The sequence below is a fragment of the Anolis sagrei genome, chromosome 1, assembly GCF_037176765.1.
Source record: "Anolis sagrei isolate rAnoSag1 chromosome 1, rAnoSag1.mat, whole genome shotgun sequence".
Classification (NCBI taxonomy): domain Eukaryota; kingdom Metazoa; phylum Chordata; class Lepidosauria; order Squamata; family Dactyloidae; genus Anolis; species Anolis sagrei.
The window spans coordinates 73,715,971-73,730,444 of NC_090021.1; the positions used below are offsets into that span (position 1 = coordinate 73,715,971).

General features: G+C 43.4%; 1 protein-coding gene across 1 annotated transcript in view; it reads right to left on the reverse strand.

Moving 5' to 3' along the window:
- UST (uronyl 2-sulfotransferase) overlaps positions 1–13,955 on the reverse strand; it is a 166,355-nt gene extending 152,400 nt beyond the window's left edge. The window contains exon 1 of the mRNA XM_060753532.2: positions 13,181–13,955. Within this exon, the coding sequence (XP_060609515.2) occupies positions 13,181–13,502 (322 nt within the window). The 5' untranslated portion in view covers positions 13,503–13,955. The remainder of the gene's footprint in view (positions 1–13,180) is intronic.
- Positions 13,956–14,474: the final 519 nt, after the last annotated feature.

The window sequence follows — 14,474 nt, forward strand, 5'->3', positions numbered from 1 at the left end:
TAAGCTTCAGTGATGGCCAGCACCACAGCACCAGTGGCAGTCCCAATGCACACTCTGCATAACCAGCCATCAGGGCCCTAAAAGGCTCAGCGAATACTCCCAGGCTGCATCAGAGCAGCTCCAAAGCAGGTTTCTCTTATCTGTGTAAATGTAGAAATGGTGCTGATCTTAGGAAAAAAGCAGGATATAAGTAATGTTAGTTATAATTTTCATTTCTATTTTTGAATCAAAAATCCTATGTGACATGAAAACAAAGAAACTACTAAGCAAAGATTAACAATTTTTTTCTCACACTTTGCAGAGAAAAGGAAGGAGGAGAAAATTGGATTCTAAGAGTTCTACAAGTTCATTCTCACAGTGAGAAGCCAGAGTTTCCAATTATGTCTGAACTGGCACAAAAGCATTATCCAAAGGCCAAGGTGATTATTTTTAATGTTGCCTAGTAACATTTGGCAATTTTTCCTTGGTACAGTTTAATTCATGTTTTTTTTTCATTTGTCTGTTTCTCACATTTTGCAATACAAAATCATAACTAAAAAAACCCACACAAACTTCTCTTCTGTACTTGAGTAATGCAGGGAAGGGAGGAGGCGGGAGGGCTCCCAAAGGAAAAGCAACTAACTAGAGAAGAAAAACTGTGCTTCCAAGAGGGAAAATCTGACATACAAGAGATACAAGCCCAGTCTCCACTGAGAAATTAATGTAGATTCAAGCTGGTATTGAAGAAAGTTATTTCACTGTGCACATGATTACAGAGCAAATCTTGAAATCAGTTTGAGGCTTGGATGGTGATTACACAAACCACAGAGCATTGATACAGATTAAGGGCTTTCTTTCATGATCTTTTGAGGAAGTTTATTGCCTGACCACAGATTTTGAAGTTAGCTTTGAATTGCATTCAATAGTCAGTACAGAAGCTTAAGTTCAGAGTATGGCTGCTAATTATGGCTGATAAAATCAACCCATGTAAGTATAAAAAACTTTGGAATGGTCTTTGGGTTGTAAATCATTAGATCTACACAGGTACAGTAGACCAGCAGCAATAGGATTCAGTCATCTATAGCGTAGTACTTTCCAGATGGTGTCAATAACACTTCCAGGTAGTCCTTTTTTTTTTCTCCTGCAAATCTCCTGGGAAGACAAGCGGACAAACGTCCGTGTGCTGGAAGAAGCAAAGACCACCAGCATTGAAGCGATGGTCCTCCAACATCAACTCCGCTGGGCCAGCCACGTTGTCCGGATGCCCGACCACCGTCTCCCAAAGCAGTTGCTCTACTCTGAACTTAAGAACGGAAAACGGAACGTTGGTGGACAGGAAAAGAGATTTAAAGATGGGCTCAAAGCCAACCTTAAAAACTCTGGCATAGACACTGAGAACTGGGAAGCCCTGGCCCTTGAGCGCTCCAGCTGGAGGTCAGCTGTGACCAGCAGTGCTGCAGAATTCGAGGAGGCACAAGTGGAGGGTGAAAGAGAGAAACGTGCCAGGAGGAAGGCGCGTCAAGCCAACCCCAACCGGGACCGCCTTCCACCTGGAAACCAATGCCCTCACTGCGGAAGAAGATGCAGAGCAAGAATAGGGCTCCACAGCGACATACGGACCCACAGGGAAACCCATGATGGAAGACCATCTTACTTGTCCAACGAGGGATCACCTAAGTAAGTAACCAGGTAGTCCTAGCCAGTAAGTTCGATGGTCAGAAATATTTCAAATTTCAAAATTCCTGCATGGCAACCACTTGGGAAAGTGAGTGGCAGGCAAGAACAGAACATCCAGCAATGTGAGCAGTTTTTGTTCACACATCACACAGGCTGAATGCAAATATTCAACTGAGACAGATCACATTTAATTTTCTTACATGAAATGTATTTCTTTAATGCTAATTGCAATGCTAAGCTATTCACAAAGAAAGAATTCAGATTGTGGAAGAAATGGAGGGAGGTACTTACCCACCCAGTGTTTGGCTACTTCAGGTCAACCATTTTAGTATCTTTTATTTCCTGAGATGTTTTCAATGAAGAAAGTTCCCTTCCTTAACCAGCTCTTTTGCATTCAACTCTCCACCCCTTCTGAAGCAGCTCTGTACATAATGATTTGTAATTAGCATTCCAGTGTTTGATAAAGGGGCTCGAGTGTTGGATTAGGACACTGAATGATAGTGGTTTAAATCATGGAAATCTACTTCGTGACCTCAGGCAAGTCTAATTCTCTTATCCTTACAAGAAGGTCCCCCCAATCCCCTTTGAACCAATTTTGCCAAGAAAACTGCCATTATAGTTCCAACTTTGGGTTACCTTTAGTCAGTAACAACTGGAAGACACACAATAACAACAAACCCTCCTTTCACATGAATCTCCCTAAACCTTGCTAGGATTTTCTGATACCAAAAGGATTTTGATAGTATATATAGGACTGCAGAAAAACACTTTAAAAACATCAACACTGTTCTATTTGCTAAACTTCTTGTGTATGCAGACACAATTCATTCAGTCGAGTTGTCCTCATACCTTTTCTGATGTAAAACCTTCTGCACCCAACAAGTATCTACTTCTAAACATAGATTTAAATGTTTATCTGCCTTCAACATATTGTCTACTGAAGATAATTCAGGTACATACACTCAGAGTATCATTTGACATGAAAATATCTGTTGACTGTGTAGGCAGAGATATGGGCTTTAGAAGTGTGGCAATAAAGATATAAGCTTGACAGCAGCCTTTATTTCGATATATTTTCGACACCCCTAGTGCTTCCAGGCACTTAAATTGACCAAAAATAATAAACCATGCTTTGAAAAGCAACCTCAAAGTTACCACAGACACAGGAAAATTTATCAGTCAACAAGTAACTCCAGAAGTGGTCCATTAAAACCTTTTTAATAAGTCCATAAGAATTGGTGTTGAAATTATACCCTGGATATCTTGGACAATGCTAGAAATGTATACAATACAGGTATGTGCATACTGGTTTATATAGGAGTTTCACATCTAATTTGGTCTACAGCAAGAATGCACAACCCTGGTGTTTCAACCACATTTATTTTTTTCCACATTGTGGCTTTCTAACACAAGACCATGCTGTTACTCCAGTCTCTAAGTTCTTTGGAGCCATTCTGACTTTTGCTACATAATCATCGTAACAGCTTCCTTTCAAACTGTGGGGTTTTTTCAGCAGATGTTAGCATGAAAGTAAAAGCAACAAGGAAGTGGGAAGGCACTGCTAAAGAAGTCTATTTCTGCTTTTTCTTGACAAATCCATACATAATCATTTTCTGCCTAGAAAAGATTGTTCCCCTCGGCCTTCCGGACACAGTTATAAAAAGGGCACAGCGTCCACCAACATGTCATTTGTTTTTCAATGACTCTCTTTAGAACAACTGCTTGCAGTATGACTCTAGTAAGCCTGGGATTTTCAAGGCTTCATTTCCAAGGAGGTATTTTCTTGCCTATCTGAAAATAACACAACAAATTTGAAACAGACAGCACACTATAAAAAAGTATCTATAATATGCATTCACTTAAATGGCATCAAAAGGAAGAGCTTTCTCTCGTGGTGGAATAAATCCATCATCAATTTACACAGACAATTTCTGGAAGGAAAAAAATCCTCGAGGCTCGAAAGAAGGAAAGTTACTTAAACACAGATTTTATTTTATAGGATGTGTGTCAAACATAGTAGTTACCTCAATTTTTAGAGTACCCATATGCTAAAACAAGATGAGAAAGCCATTGGCTGCCCAGATATTTGTAGTTTTGACTTTCTCAATTCCCTACTATTGGACAGTATCTGGAACTTCATGGAGCCAAAATTTAAAACATCTGGAGGGTCAAGGGTTTGTCATTCAATGTTGAAGCCTGGCCCTTGGACCATTACAGAAGTGTCAGTTGATAATTGAGTAAATATCTCCCTAAAGTAACATGGCAATAAATGTTTAAAAGCCTCCAAAGAAGGCGCTTCCACCACACTCTGAACATTTAAGCACTTCTGATTGCCAATTCAACCTTACCCAATAAGTCACACATATATATAGTAGGTTACCGCATATTCACAAGAACAAGAATGAGGTGAGACATGAAATTTTAGATCATTTTCTCTAGAACTTTTATGTGTTACCTAATCCTTATGACAAACTACAATAGTTGCAGAATTCAAATCCCATAATTTTTAAACATTTTTCCAAGTCAACAGTTCCTAGTTTTTACATCATCTTAAAATATGCTACTTCTGGAAATACTGAATCACAGATGATTCCACAGTAAGGAAATGTGGCAACATGTTAATTCTATTGAGCCAAAAGTTTCTAATTCAGTTAGATTTACATAAGACTGCAAAGTATTACATTTGTGTCTTAATTTTCTCTGAAAGCCAGAAAAAAAAGGTCATCTCAAATTTTGTCAGTTTTTTCATCTATAAGGATTTCAAATGTTTCTACAATCTTCTGAATTTGTCCAGAATTTATAGGTATACAAAAACATTTCCGTTCAGTAATATGGCTCCAGGATTATGTTTAGAGATAGGGTGAGGGAGAATCAGTGGAGACTCCTATAGTCAGATAGAATTCATTTCCCTGGAACTAGGTGCGAGTGTTTTGAATCAATCACCTAAATAGTGTAATTCTCTAGTTCAGAGTTCTACACAGCTACATAATGCACAGAATCATAGAGTTGGAAGAGATCGTATGGACCATTTAGTCCAAACCCCTGCCATGCAGGAAAAGCACAATCAAAGTACCCCTGACAGATGGCCATTCAGCCTCTGTTTCAAAGCCTCCAAAGAAGGACCTTCCACCACACTCTCTGAAGCAGTGTGCTCCACTGTTTATTAACTCTTGCCGTCAGAAATTTCATCCTAATGTTCAAGGGACTAAATTCAAGGGCAATCTCCTTGAAGGCCAGAACTGGTGTCCAAAACACCGGCTACAGTCTGCACTGAAGCCAAACAGGGCCATCCTGAGTCACCTTGGCAGCGGAAGGATGTCCGTTTTGCCCAGTCATGTGAATTTGGTACCTCTGGGCAGGGGTTCAAATGCCACCCTCTCTCTCCCTGTCACTGCCAGCTACAGTGGCAATGGAGATTCCTCCTCCTGCCTAGCAATCCCTCTTCCTACTTCTGTACCATATGACAGATTGAGGAGAGGAGGCCCTGTCGCCCTATAGCTGGCAGCAGCAGGGAGGAAGAGCTGGAGGAGAACAATAATCCTACTACTCTAGTCCATTTGAGCATGGGGACCATGGGATGATTGTTGGGACACTTGCAGCTGGTTCAACATAGTAGCTGGCTGTGGGTGTCTGCACTGCCACAATCTGGGCTTTCGCCTGAGTCATTTGAACCTGGGATGAAGCAGCTTTCCCCAAGATGAACCATATCAGTTTACATTGATTTTGTGCCTTCCCACGGGCTGATATGACCTCAGATTGACCTAAATGATCACTGTGGGGTCAGTGTACATTGGGCCTGAGAAACAGTTTTTTTAAAAAAAAAAAATCTAAGGGAACTATATTTCAGGAAGAGAATTAGTTGGGAAATGTGAAATGTATTGGCTCTTTAGGACAATCTATCAATAAATTAGTACAGTGTATCTCAGATACCTGACAAAATATGCAACTACAATGCATTTTTTAAAATCTCTAGCATCTCTATGGTATTTGAGTTTTCTTTGTAGAGAGAAAAAGAAAAACATAACAACAACAACAACAACAACGGGTTAGAAGTCCTTCATTTTAAGAGAATTTGCTATTATCTTGTAGTTTTGTATATCCACGCAAATTCCAGGAATGTATCCATCACAGATACACAGTTGTACTTCAATTTAATTAACAATTTAATTAATAGAAGAAGTTGTTGATATTCCAATTTAAATTGAAAAACTAAATTTTAATTGAGTTTATTTTCTCCTTTTTCTTTGAAATGTTCTAATTTACTTGATTTTGTTTCCATCACTGAACTCTTTTTCTGTAAAATCACCATGAAAGAATCTCACGGTCTTCATAATGTTATTAACTTCTAAAAAAGATGGGAAAAGTCAAACGTACTCCTTACCTACATCCTCCATCTACTCATTTGCTCCTCAAATATATAAAATATTATTTCAATAGCAAAAACATGTTAGATTTCATACTAGCAAATTCATAGATACAATAATTCTTTTTTCCAGTTTTTTTGTTCTTAAAGGATAGAAACACAGGTTTCTTCTGTTCCACCTAATTGCTATAGATCTCTATTTCTTTTATAAATAAATGTCTAGAACAGCAACATTATATTCTAGATTGCAAGACATTCCTTCATGTGTCAGTTCTCATTTCCTGATCATTGTTTTTCTTTCTCCCCACTTCTTACCAATTAGCACTGTATGATTGCCTTTTCATTGCACAACACAAAAGATAATCCACAGCATATTTTATTTCTAAGTATTTCATAATCTCCCTTTCCAGCTGCCTTTGTTTCAAATCATATTACACTGTTTTACTAAGGTATCACTTATTTCTACTTCAGGAAACTACAAGCACAACCTCTGCAACCCCTTACAGTTTTCCCAGCTACATACTTTAGAGAGATTCACATTCCTTCAAGGAAGTTTTCGGTGTCAAATGAATTTAGTGGTTATGGGGACTGAGAAGTACCAAAACTTACAACACAGTTAAGAGGGAGGGAGGGGAAAGGGAAAGGGAAAGTAGCTTTCAAAAAAAGCTTTCCTTTCAATGTCTTGAGGAGACATGAGACAAGCAAACACCTTTTCTTGAAAAATATCAATTTTATGATGCTTCAGTATAAAAACAGATAAACTCTTTGCAACAGCAGAGCAAGTAAATCAAAATACACATGCAAATAGAGAACTTCAAATTGTGAGAACTTGTTCTGACAATGCATTCATAACAGTGATCGGGAATAAGTTCTATAGCAAGTATTTTAAATTTAGTATTACCTAATGTATTGTTATTGTTACTATTGAGATAAAACAGATTTGAAAGAGGATGTGCTCACCAAGATGTCAGCTTAACCTCTGGCTTTCCAGTTAAGCCACACAAATGCACAACTGCATGTACCGAACAACAGATCTGCTGGAGAGGCCCTGCTCTCGGTCCCGCCACCGTCACAGGCACATTTGGCGGGGACGAGAGAGAGGGCCTTCTCAGTGATCCTCCTCCCCCGGTTATGGAACTCCCTTCCTGGCAATATTAGATCAGCCCCCTCCCTCCTGTCCTTCAGAAGGATGATGAAGACCAGGCTGTGGGTCCAAACCTTTGGGGCAGTGCAATGAGGCAATAATAGAATGGTGCCCTGAGATGGTTTTTAAGTAACTGAAGTGGATATAAGTGATTGTAATGTTTGTATATATTTATGGTTTTATATCCCGGCATTGAATGTTTGCCATATATATGCTGTGCTCCACCCTGAGTCCTCTGAGGGGTGAGAAGGGTGGAATATAAATGTTTTAAATAATAAATCTATATAAATAAAAATGTAATGTTTGTTTGTGGGATTAACATTAACTCAAAACCACTAGGTGAATTGACACCATATTTGGACACAATACATGTATCAGGCCAACGAGTGACTATCACTCATAAAAACATTGAAAAACACAGCAGAAGAGACTTTAGAAGCCAAAAGAAAAATAACTACATTACAATGCATGCGCAAAACCACACATATACACATGCATATACACAAAACATATACACAGACTGAGCCACAACAACACATGGCAGGGGACGGCTAGTAATAAAAAGTTTTTTTCAGCTATGACATGCAGAGGGCCCCCTGGTAGTGTGGTGGGTCAAACCACTGAGCTACTGAACTTGCTGACCAAAAGGTTGGCAGTTCAAATCCAGAAAGCAGGGTGAGATCTTGCTGTTAGCCCCAGCTTCTGCCAACCTAGCAATTCGAAAACATACAAATGTGAGTAGATCAATAGGTAGTGCTTCTGTGGGAAGCCGGCTCTTCAGTTTAGAAACTGAGATGAGCACCACCCCCCAGAGTCGGACACAACTAGACTTAATGTCGAGGGGAAACCTTTGCCTCTACCTTATGACAAACAGGCAAAGATGTTACTGTCAACCCAGCACAACATGCTGAAGATGAAAAGAGATGCTTTATTTATAAAGACACACTTGATTCTATACCAAATCAATTACGAGACTGGAGGAAAGAAACAAGGTTAACAACTAAGCCCAAACAAACAGCAGGAGACTAAATAGTGTAAGGAAAGAAGTGAAGTGTTGAAATTGAAGTACTTGGCTGCTTATATCTTTAAGGATCATTTCATCTGCAACCGCTTTCAAAAAGATCACTTCAGGTAGGAAAAAATGCACATAAATTGTCTCGTGAAATGAGAAAACATGCTTGTTGAACAGCATTTCAACACATACATACAGTCGCAAAAGAGTAAAAAGCCACACAGAATCTGGGAATACAAAAACCTTGTTTACGCCACAGGCGCTGCTCTGCACGTGCTATCCTTGAGGACGCACGGCTGACCTCCTGTTGAATAAAAGCAATTATATTGCAGACCATGCAAAATTGCTCCTGTCCTGTTCCAACTGTACTAGAATGTAAGTCTACTATAGCACCACCTCCTCCTTTCCAATGTGTTCTTGCATCATTTCTATTTGTATGGTTCATTATAGTCCATTTATCCAGAGTTACTGTCATTTGGATTTCTTGCAGGCTCTGAATTCCAACTGGTAATCTATTGCTCATCTTTATTTTACCACTGGGACTAATCGTGAATCACAATGATTTATTTTGCAGTCAGGCCAAGGGTGACTGAAAGGACACTCTTCCCTACTCCCAACTCTATGACAGAAGAAACACATGGAAACTAACCTGAATACAATTGAATAAGCATACCATCTGTTCTTGGTATACAAATTGGTATAGTGGTGATACCAAAATAAATAAATTAAATTAAATAAAACCACTGGGTGTGGGGGGGGGGGGGGGGGACGACTGGTCATTCCATATCTAAAAGAGATGCCTTGATTAACTATGTCCAATTCTGGGCACCACAATTTAAAGCAGATGTTGACAAGCTGGAATGTGCCAAAGAGGAGGGTGACTAAAATGATAAGGGTTTTGCAGAACCAGCCCTATGAGGAGCGGCTTAAAGTGCTGGGCATGTTTAGCCTGCAGAAGAGAAGGCTGAGAGGAGACATGATGGCCATATATAAATATGGCCATAAATAGGGAGGACAGAGCAAGGTTGTTTGAGATTCCACATGAATATTAGGAAGAACTTCGTAACTGTGAGAGCTGTTCAGCAGTGTAACTCTCTTTGGAGGCTTTTAAGCAGAGGCTGGATGGCCATCTGTCGAGGGTGCTTTGAATGCGATTTTCCTGCTTCTGTGCAGGGGGTTGGACTGGATGGCCCACAAGGTCTCTTCCAACTCTATGATTCTATGTCCACTGAAGACAAATCATAAGAATGATAGCCTTAATACACAGGAAGGATCTGAACTCTTAATAACCAAGGTTCTTAGAGGCCTCTTACTCATAGGGTTGTCATCTTGAGTCCTAACTAATAGCAACTAACCAGAAAAAAATGTTACACATCAGCTACACAGCCCTCGTGGACTCTTACAAAGTGGGCAAGCAATGGCTGAGAATGCTTTAGGCTCATGTTATTTCTGTTCCAGGATACTACAAGGGAACAGATGCCATGCGTACAATGATGCTTAATACACAGGAAATTAGTTTTGAAAACACTTCTTTACTGGCAGCAACAGTTGTTATGAGTGGGCTCCCCACCTCTGTGGATTGTGATCCCAACAAGAAGAAGGTAGCACATATTTCGTAGTAAAGGCACATGTAAGAGACAGTATTCATGATAAGGAAGATCGGAAGTTCAATTATACCCCAAGTATAGTATCCTTCCCTATCTTTTCCTTATTTTAACCTCTGTATATCCCTACCCTCACTGTTTTTCCCACCCAACCCCAGTAGGCCATAGTTTTTAATCTGATTTTATTTATATTTTTATTTATTTCCTTTTTTTTCGGGTGGCACAAAATAGGGGGGGTACAGGGGGGCAAGATTCTTGGGGTAGCACATGTGTAAATATGATGTGGCTCAGTCAAGTTTTTTCATTATCTTTTTTATTTGTTATTTTTTGGGTTTTTTTCTTTATTATTCATGGACACTTAAAAACTTAAGAAACATTATATTTTAAAAAGCCATATGTAAGAAAATTATAGTGATTGTGTAGTAAAAAGGAGATGGTGCTCTATTCTTAGAACAAAATGTGCCCATGTCTGTGGGGCACATACTCCAAGATGGGAGATCTGGAACAGTGCACATTTTGACTATTCCTGGGGCAGAAGCATAACACAGACATGCGTTAGAGGAAGGCTTGTTAAACTTTTCACTTGCAAACCCTTTTCTGCCTGAGAAATTTTTAATGTGATCCCAGGTATATAAAATAGATGTAAAAACCCAAACATTTGCTAATAACAAATCAGCATTCCCAAGACTTGCTCATTCTTTTCATGAAGCAGAGGCCACTAGAAACACTACCCAACACAATGCCACAAGGGGATTGAGGGTAAGAAACCTTTTCCTGTTTTGAGACCCCAACATTGAACTAGGAGAACTCCATTGTTAGACTTCAACCCCACACTGCTCAAGTCTGTAGTCCTCAATGAGGAGAAATTAGCTTTAGAATAGACTAAGGGTTTTCCTTCCCCCATGTCTCCTGTTTGACTGTTGGGAATATGTCTTTTTCTTCTCTCTTCTCAGTTTCTGCTCTCATTCCAATCGGTAGTTTAAAATGGAGATTTTCTATTGCAAGCCTTTCTGAACCTGATTTTTGTCTTCTTAAACTTTAGAATGGAGTGCTTTAAGATCTCTCTCTCTCTCTCTGCATGTGTGTCCGAGAGATGCAGTGATTGGTGTTTTCCCCTCTCCTTGAAACTTTAGAAGAGATGGGTGTTAAGAGTAGCTCAGACTCAACTCTTGATTATTAAGAAATGCAATTATTTCTTATTATTGTAAATAAACCCTTTGTGATTTTAAAGACTGGACTCTGCATGTTTGCCTCTTAAGCTCTGGATTCTTTACATCCACATCACATGGCACTTTACGCTCTGCTTGCTAATGAGTTGATGCTCAACTTTTGTATCGTGTTGATTTTTGGATGCTCTGCTATATTTTAGGGTTGTTTTCCCTAACACCCATTTGGAGCTGGGATCCACAGTTCAAGAAGCAGTGCATGAGTGGACTTAGAGAGGCCCGGGTATGGGAGGAGGGGCATTGTGGAGTGTGGGTAAGTGAAACTGTCGATATCTGTGGATAAGGGAGGAATTGTATTGTATTATAATTTTAAGCATCAGAAATGGCAAAATGTATTCATATACAGATTGGCCACTGTGGGCACACAGAGAACAACACTCATGAAGCAGGGAGAAAACATCATTCATGGAATCATTGAGTTGGAAGAGACCTCGTGGGCCACATCCAGCCCTACCCCCTGCCAAAAAGCAGGAAAATTGCATTCAAAGCACCCCCGACATATGGCCATCCAGCTTCTGTTTAAAAACCTCCAAAGAAGAAGCCCCTGCCACACTCCAGAGCAAAGAGTCCCACCGCTGAACAGCTCTCACAAGTTAGGAAGTTCTTTCTAATGTTCAGGTGGACTCTCCTTTCCTGTAGTTTGAAGCCATTGTTCCATGTCCTAGTCTACAGGGCAGCAGAAAACAATACTATTCCTTCCTCCCTATGACTCCCCCTCACATATTTATACATGCCCATCATATCTCTTCTCTGCCTTCTCTTCTGCAGGCAAAACATGCCCAGCTCTTTAAGCCGCTCCTCATTCTACCTCAGGCATGGGCAAACTTGGGCTGAGGGGGGAAAGGAAAGGGATTGAGGTTATTAGAAATTGTGGGAGTTGAAGTCCAAATCACTTGGAGGGCCCAAGTTCTCCCATGCCTGTTCTACCCTCTTTCCTTGGCCATCATCAACTACTTTGTGATGGCTAAGTTTCCTCCGACTTTTGGGATGGTAAAGTTCCCTCCAGCTTTGGCTTAGCAGGTGGGCAGAGGCTCCTGCCTGTGACAAGATGCCCCTTGGTGTGTGATCAGGACAGTCAAGAGTCTGAGGGGTGTCTCTCCAAAACCCAATGGCTCCCCACCAAAGAAGAAGAGCCTGTGGCTTTGGGTGGGCAGCTCAGGGAGGAGAAAAACTGCTCCCCAAGGGTGAGAAGGCTTTCTTTCCCAGCCCAGACGGTGCCAAGTCAAGCAACCCCCTTTTGGTGTGTGTTTGCCCCCTTTCCCCCATCCCCTTTCCTTACCCAAGTAATGCCTCAAGCCCAGCCTTTGATAAAACATCAAGTAGTGCTTAAAGCTCAGCCTTTGTCCGCTCTCCCCACATGCTCCTTCCTTACTCAAGTAGTGCCCCAAGCCCAGCCTTTGCCTGCTCTCCCCATTCGCTTTCCTTACCCAAGTAGTGCCCCAAGCCTAGCCTTTGCCCGCTCTCCTCGCATGCTCCTTCCTTACCCAAGTAGTGCCCCAAGCCCAGCCTTTGCCCCCCTCTCCCATCCTCCTTCCTTACCCAAGTGGTGCCTTAAGCTTAGCCTTTGCCGGCTCTCCCTGCATCCTCTTTCCTTACCCAAGTACTGCTGCAAGCCCAGCTTTTGCTCCCTCATCCCCCAGCCTTTGCCCGCTCTCCCCACATGGTCCTTCCTTACCTAAGTGGTGCCTCAAGCCTAGCCTTTACCTGCTCTCCCCATTCTCTTTCCTTACCCAAGTAGTGCCCCAAGCCCAGCTTTTGCTCGCTCTCCTCGCATACTCCTTCCTTACTCAAGTAGTACCCCAAGCCCAGCTTTTGCCCGCTCTTCCCGCATGCTCCTTCCTTACCCAAGTATTGCCCCAAGGCCAGCCTTTGCCCCCCTCCCCCATCTTCCTTCCTTACCCAAGTAGTGCCTCAAGCCTAGCCTTTGCTCACTCTCCCCCATTCTCTTTTCTTACCCAAGTAGTGCCCCAAGCCCAGCCTCTGCCCGCTCTGCCCGCATCCTCCTTCCTTACTCCGGGTGTCCCCTGGGCAACGTCCTTGCAGATGGCCAATTCTCTCACACCAGAAGCAACTTGCAGTTTCTCAAGTCGCTCCTGACACGACAAAAGAAAAAAAAACCCAAGTAGTGCCTGAAGCGCAGCCTTTGCCGGCTCTCCCCGCCTGCTCCTTCCTTACCCAGGTAGTGCCTCAAGTCCAGGAGAAAGTGAGGGGGGCCCCCGTTGAGCTGGTAGAAGAGCGAGCCCAGGCAGAAGAGCAGCAGGGCGGCCATGCAGAAGCCGTAGTCGCGGAGGGACGGGAAGGGCAGCCGGGGCAGGGAGAGAGGGCGCCGCCGCCGACAGCCCACCCCCGGCCCGGGGCAGCCCGAGGAGCAAGACGAAGAGGGCGAGGAGGCATGGGCGGCCCGGGGGGGCTCCGAGGGGGCGCCGAAGGGCGGCAGTTGGAGCTGCAAGGGGGGCTTCTCCTCCTCCTCCTGCTGCTGCTGCTTCTTCTTCTTCATCCTCCTCCTCTCCGCGGGGCGCGCCGCTTCCTCCTCCTCCGCCGCCTTCTCCTCCGCCGCCGCCTCTTGCTCAGACAGCCCGCCGGGGAGAGCGCATCCTCCATCCGCCTGCTCCGCTCCCAGGGCCGGCCAGGAGGAGCCGCGGGAAAACTTCTTCGCCTCCGCTCAGGCGCCGGTGCCCACCGCCGGCTCCGCGATGCCCATCAGGAGGACGAAGAAGAGGATGGAGGAGGAGGAGGAGGAGGCGGCGGCGGGCTCCTCCTTTTCTCCTCCTCTCCCTCCTCCTCTCCCTTCCTCCCTCCTTCCTTCCTTGGAGCCTCCTGCCTCCCGGCTCCTGCCCCGCGCTCCTCCCGGATCAGGTTTCAGCTCCGGCGCGGCGGGTCGCTGCCTGCAGAAAGTTGTTTGCGTCTCTCCGCCCCGCCGCCTCTTCCTCCTCTTCCTCCGCCCTCCTCCCCGCATCTGCCTTCCTTGCCTTGCCCCGCCAGCGACCCCTAGGGGCCCCCGCCACGCTCAGGAGGGGAGGGCCTTCCCTGGAGCCTCCCTTCCCCTCCTTCTCTTCCTCCAACTTCTCCTCCTCTTCAAGAACTTCTCTGAGATTCCTTTACTCTCCTTCTCAGCTTCGCAGCAGGGCTTCTCCCAACTCGCCTAAGTACAGTACGCTTGGGATTTAGGCCCCCTCTACACTGCCATATCACGACTTTGGGACTTCATCTTATGGCCAGTGCATTATATGTATGGCCTTCCTTGTGGTTGTGCTTTCCAAGGCGAGGTCACACACCCCTCTGCCACCCTGCTGTTCCACTTTAACTGCTGTGCCTGCCTCCCCTGGAAGCCTGGGACTTGCATTGTAGGGAGGAGGACCCTTTCACATTCTTAACTAGGTGGCTGTGAGTTTTCAGGGCTGTATTGCCATGTTTCAGAAGTATTCCTCCTGACGTTTTGCCCACAACTGTGGCAGGCATCCTCATTCCA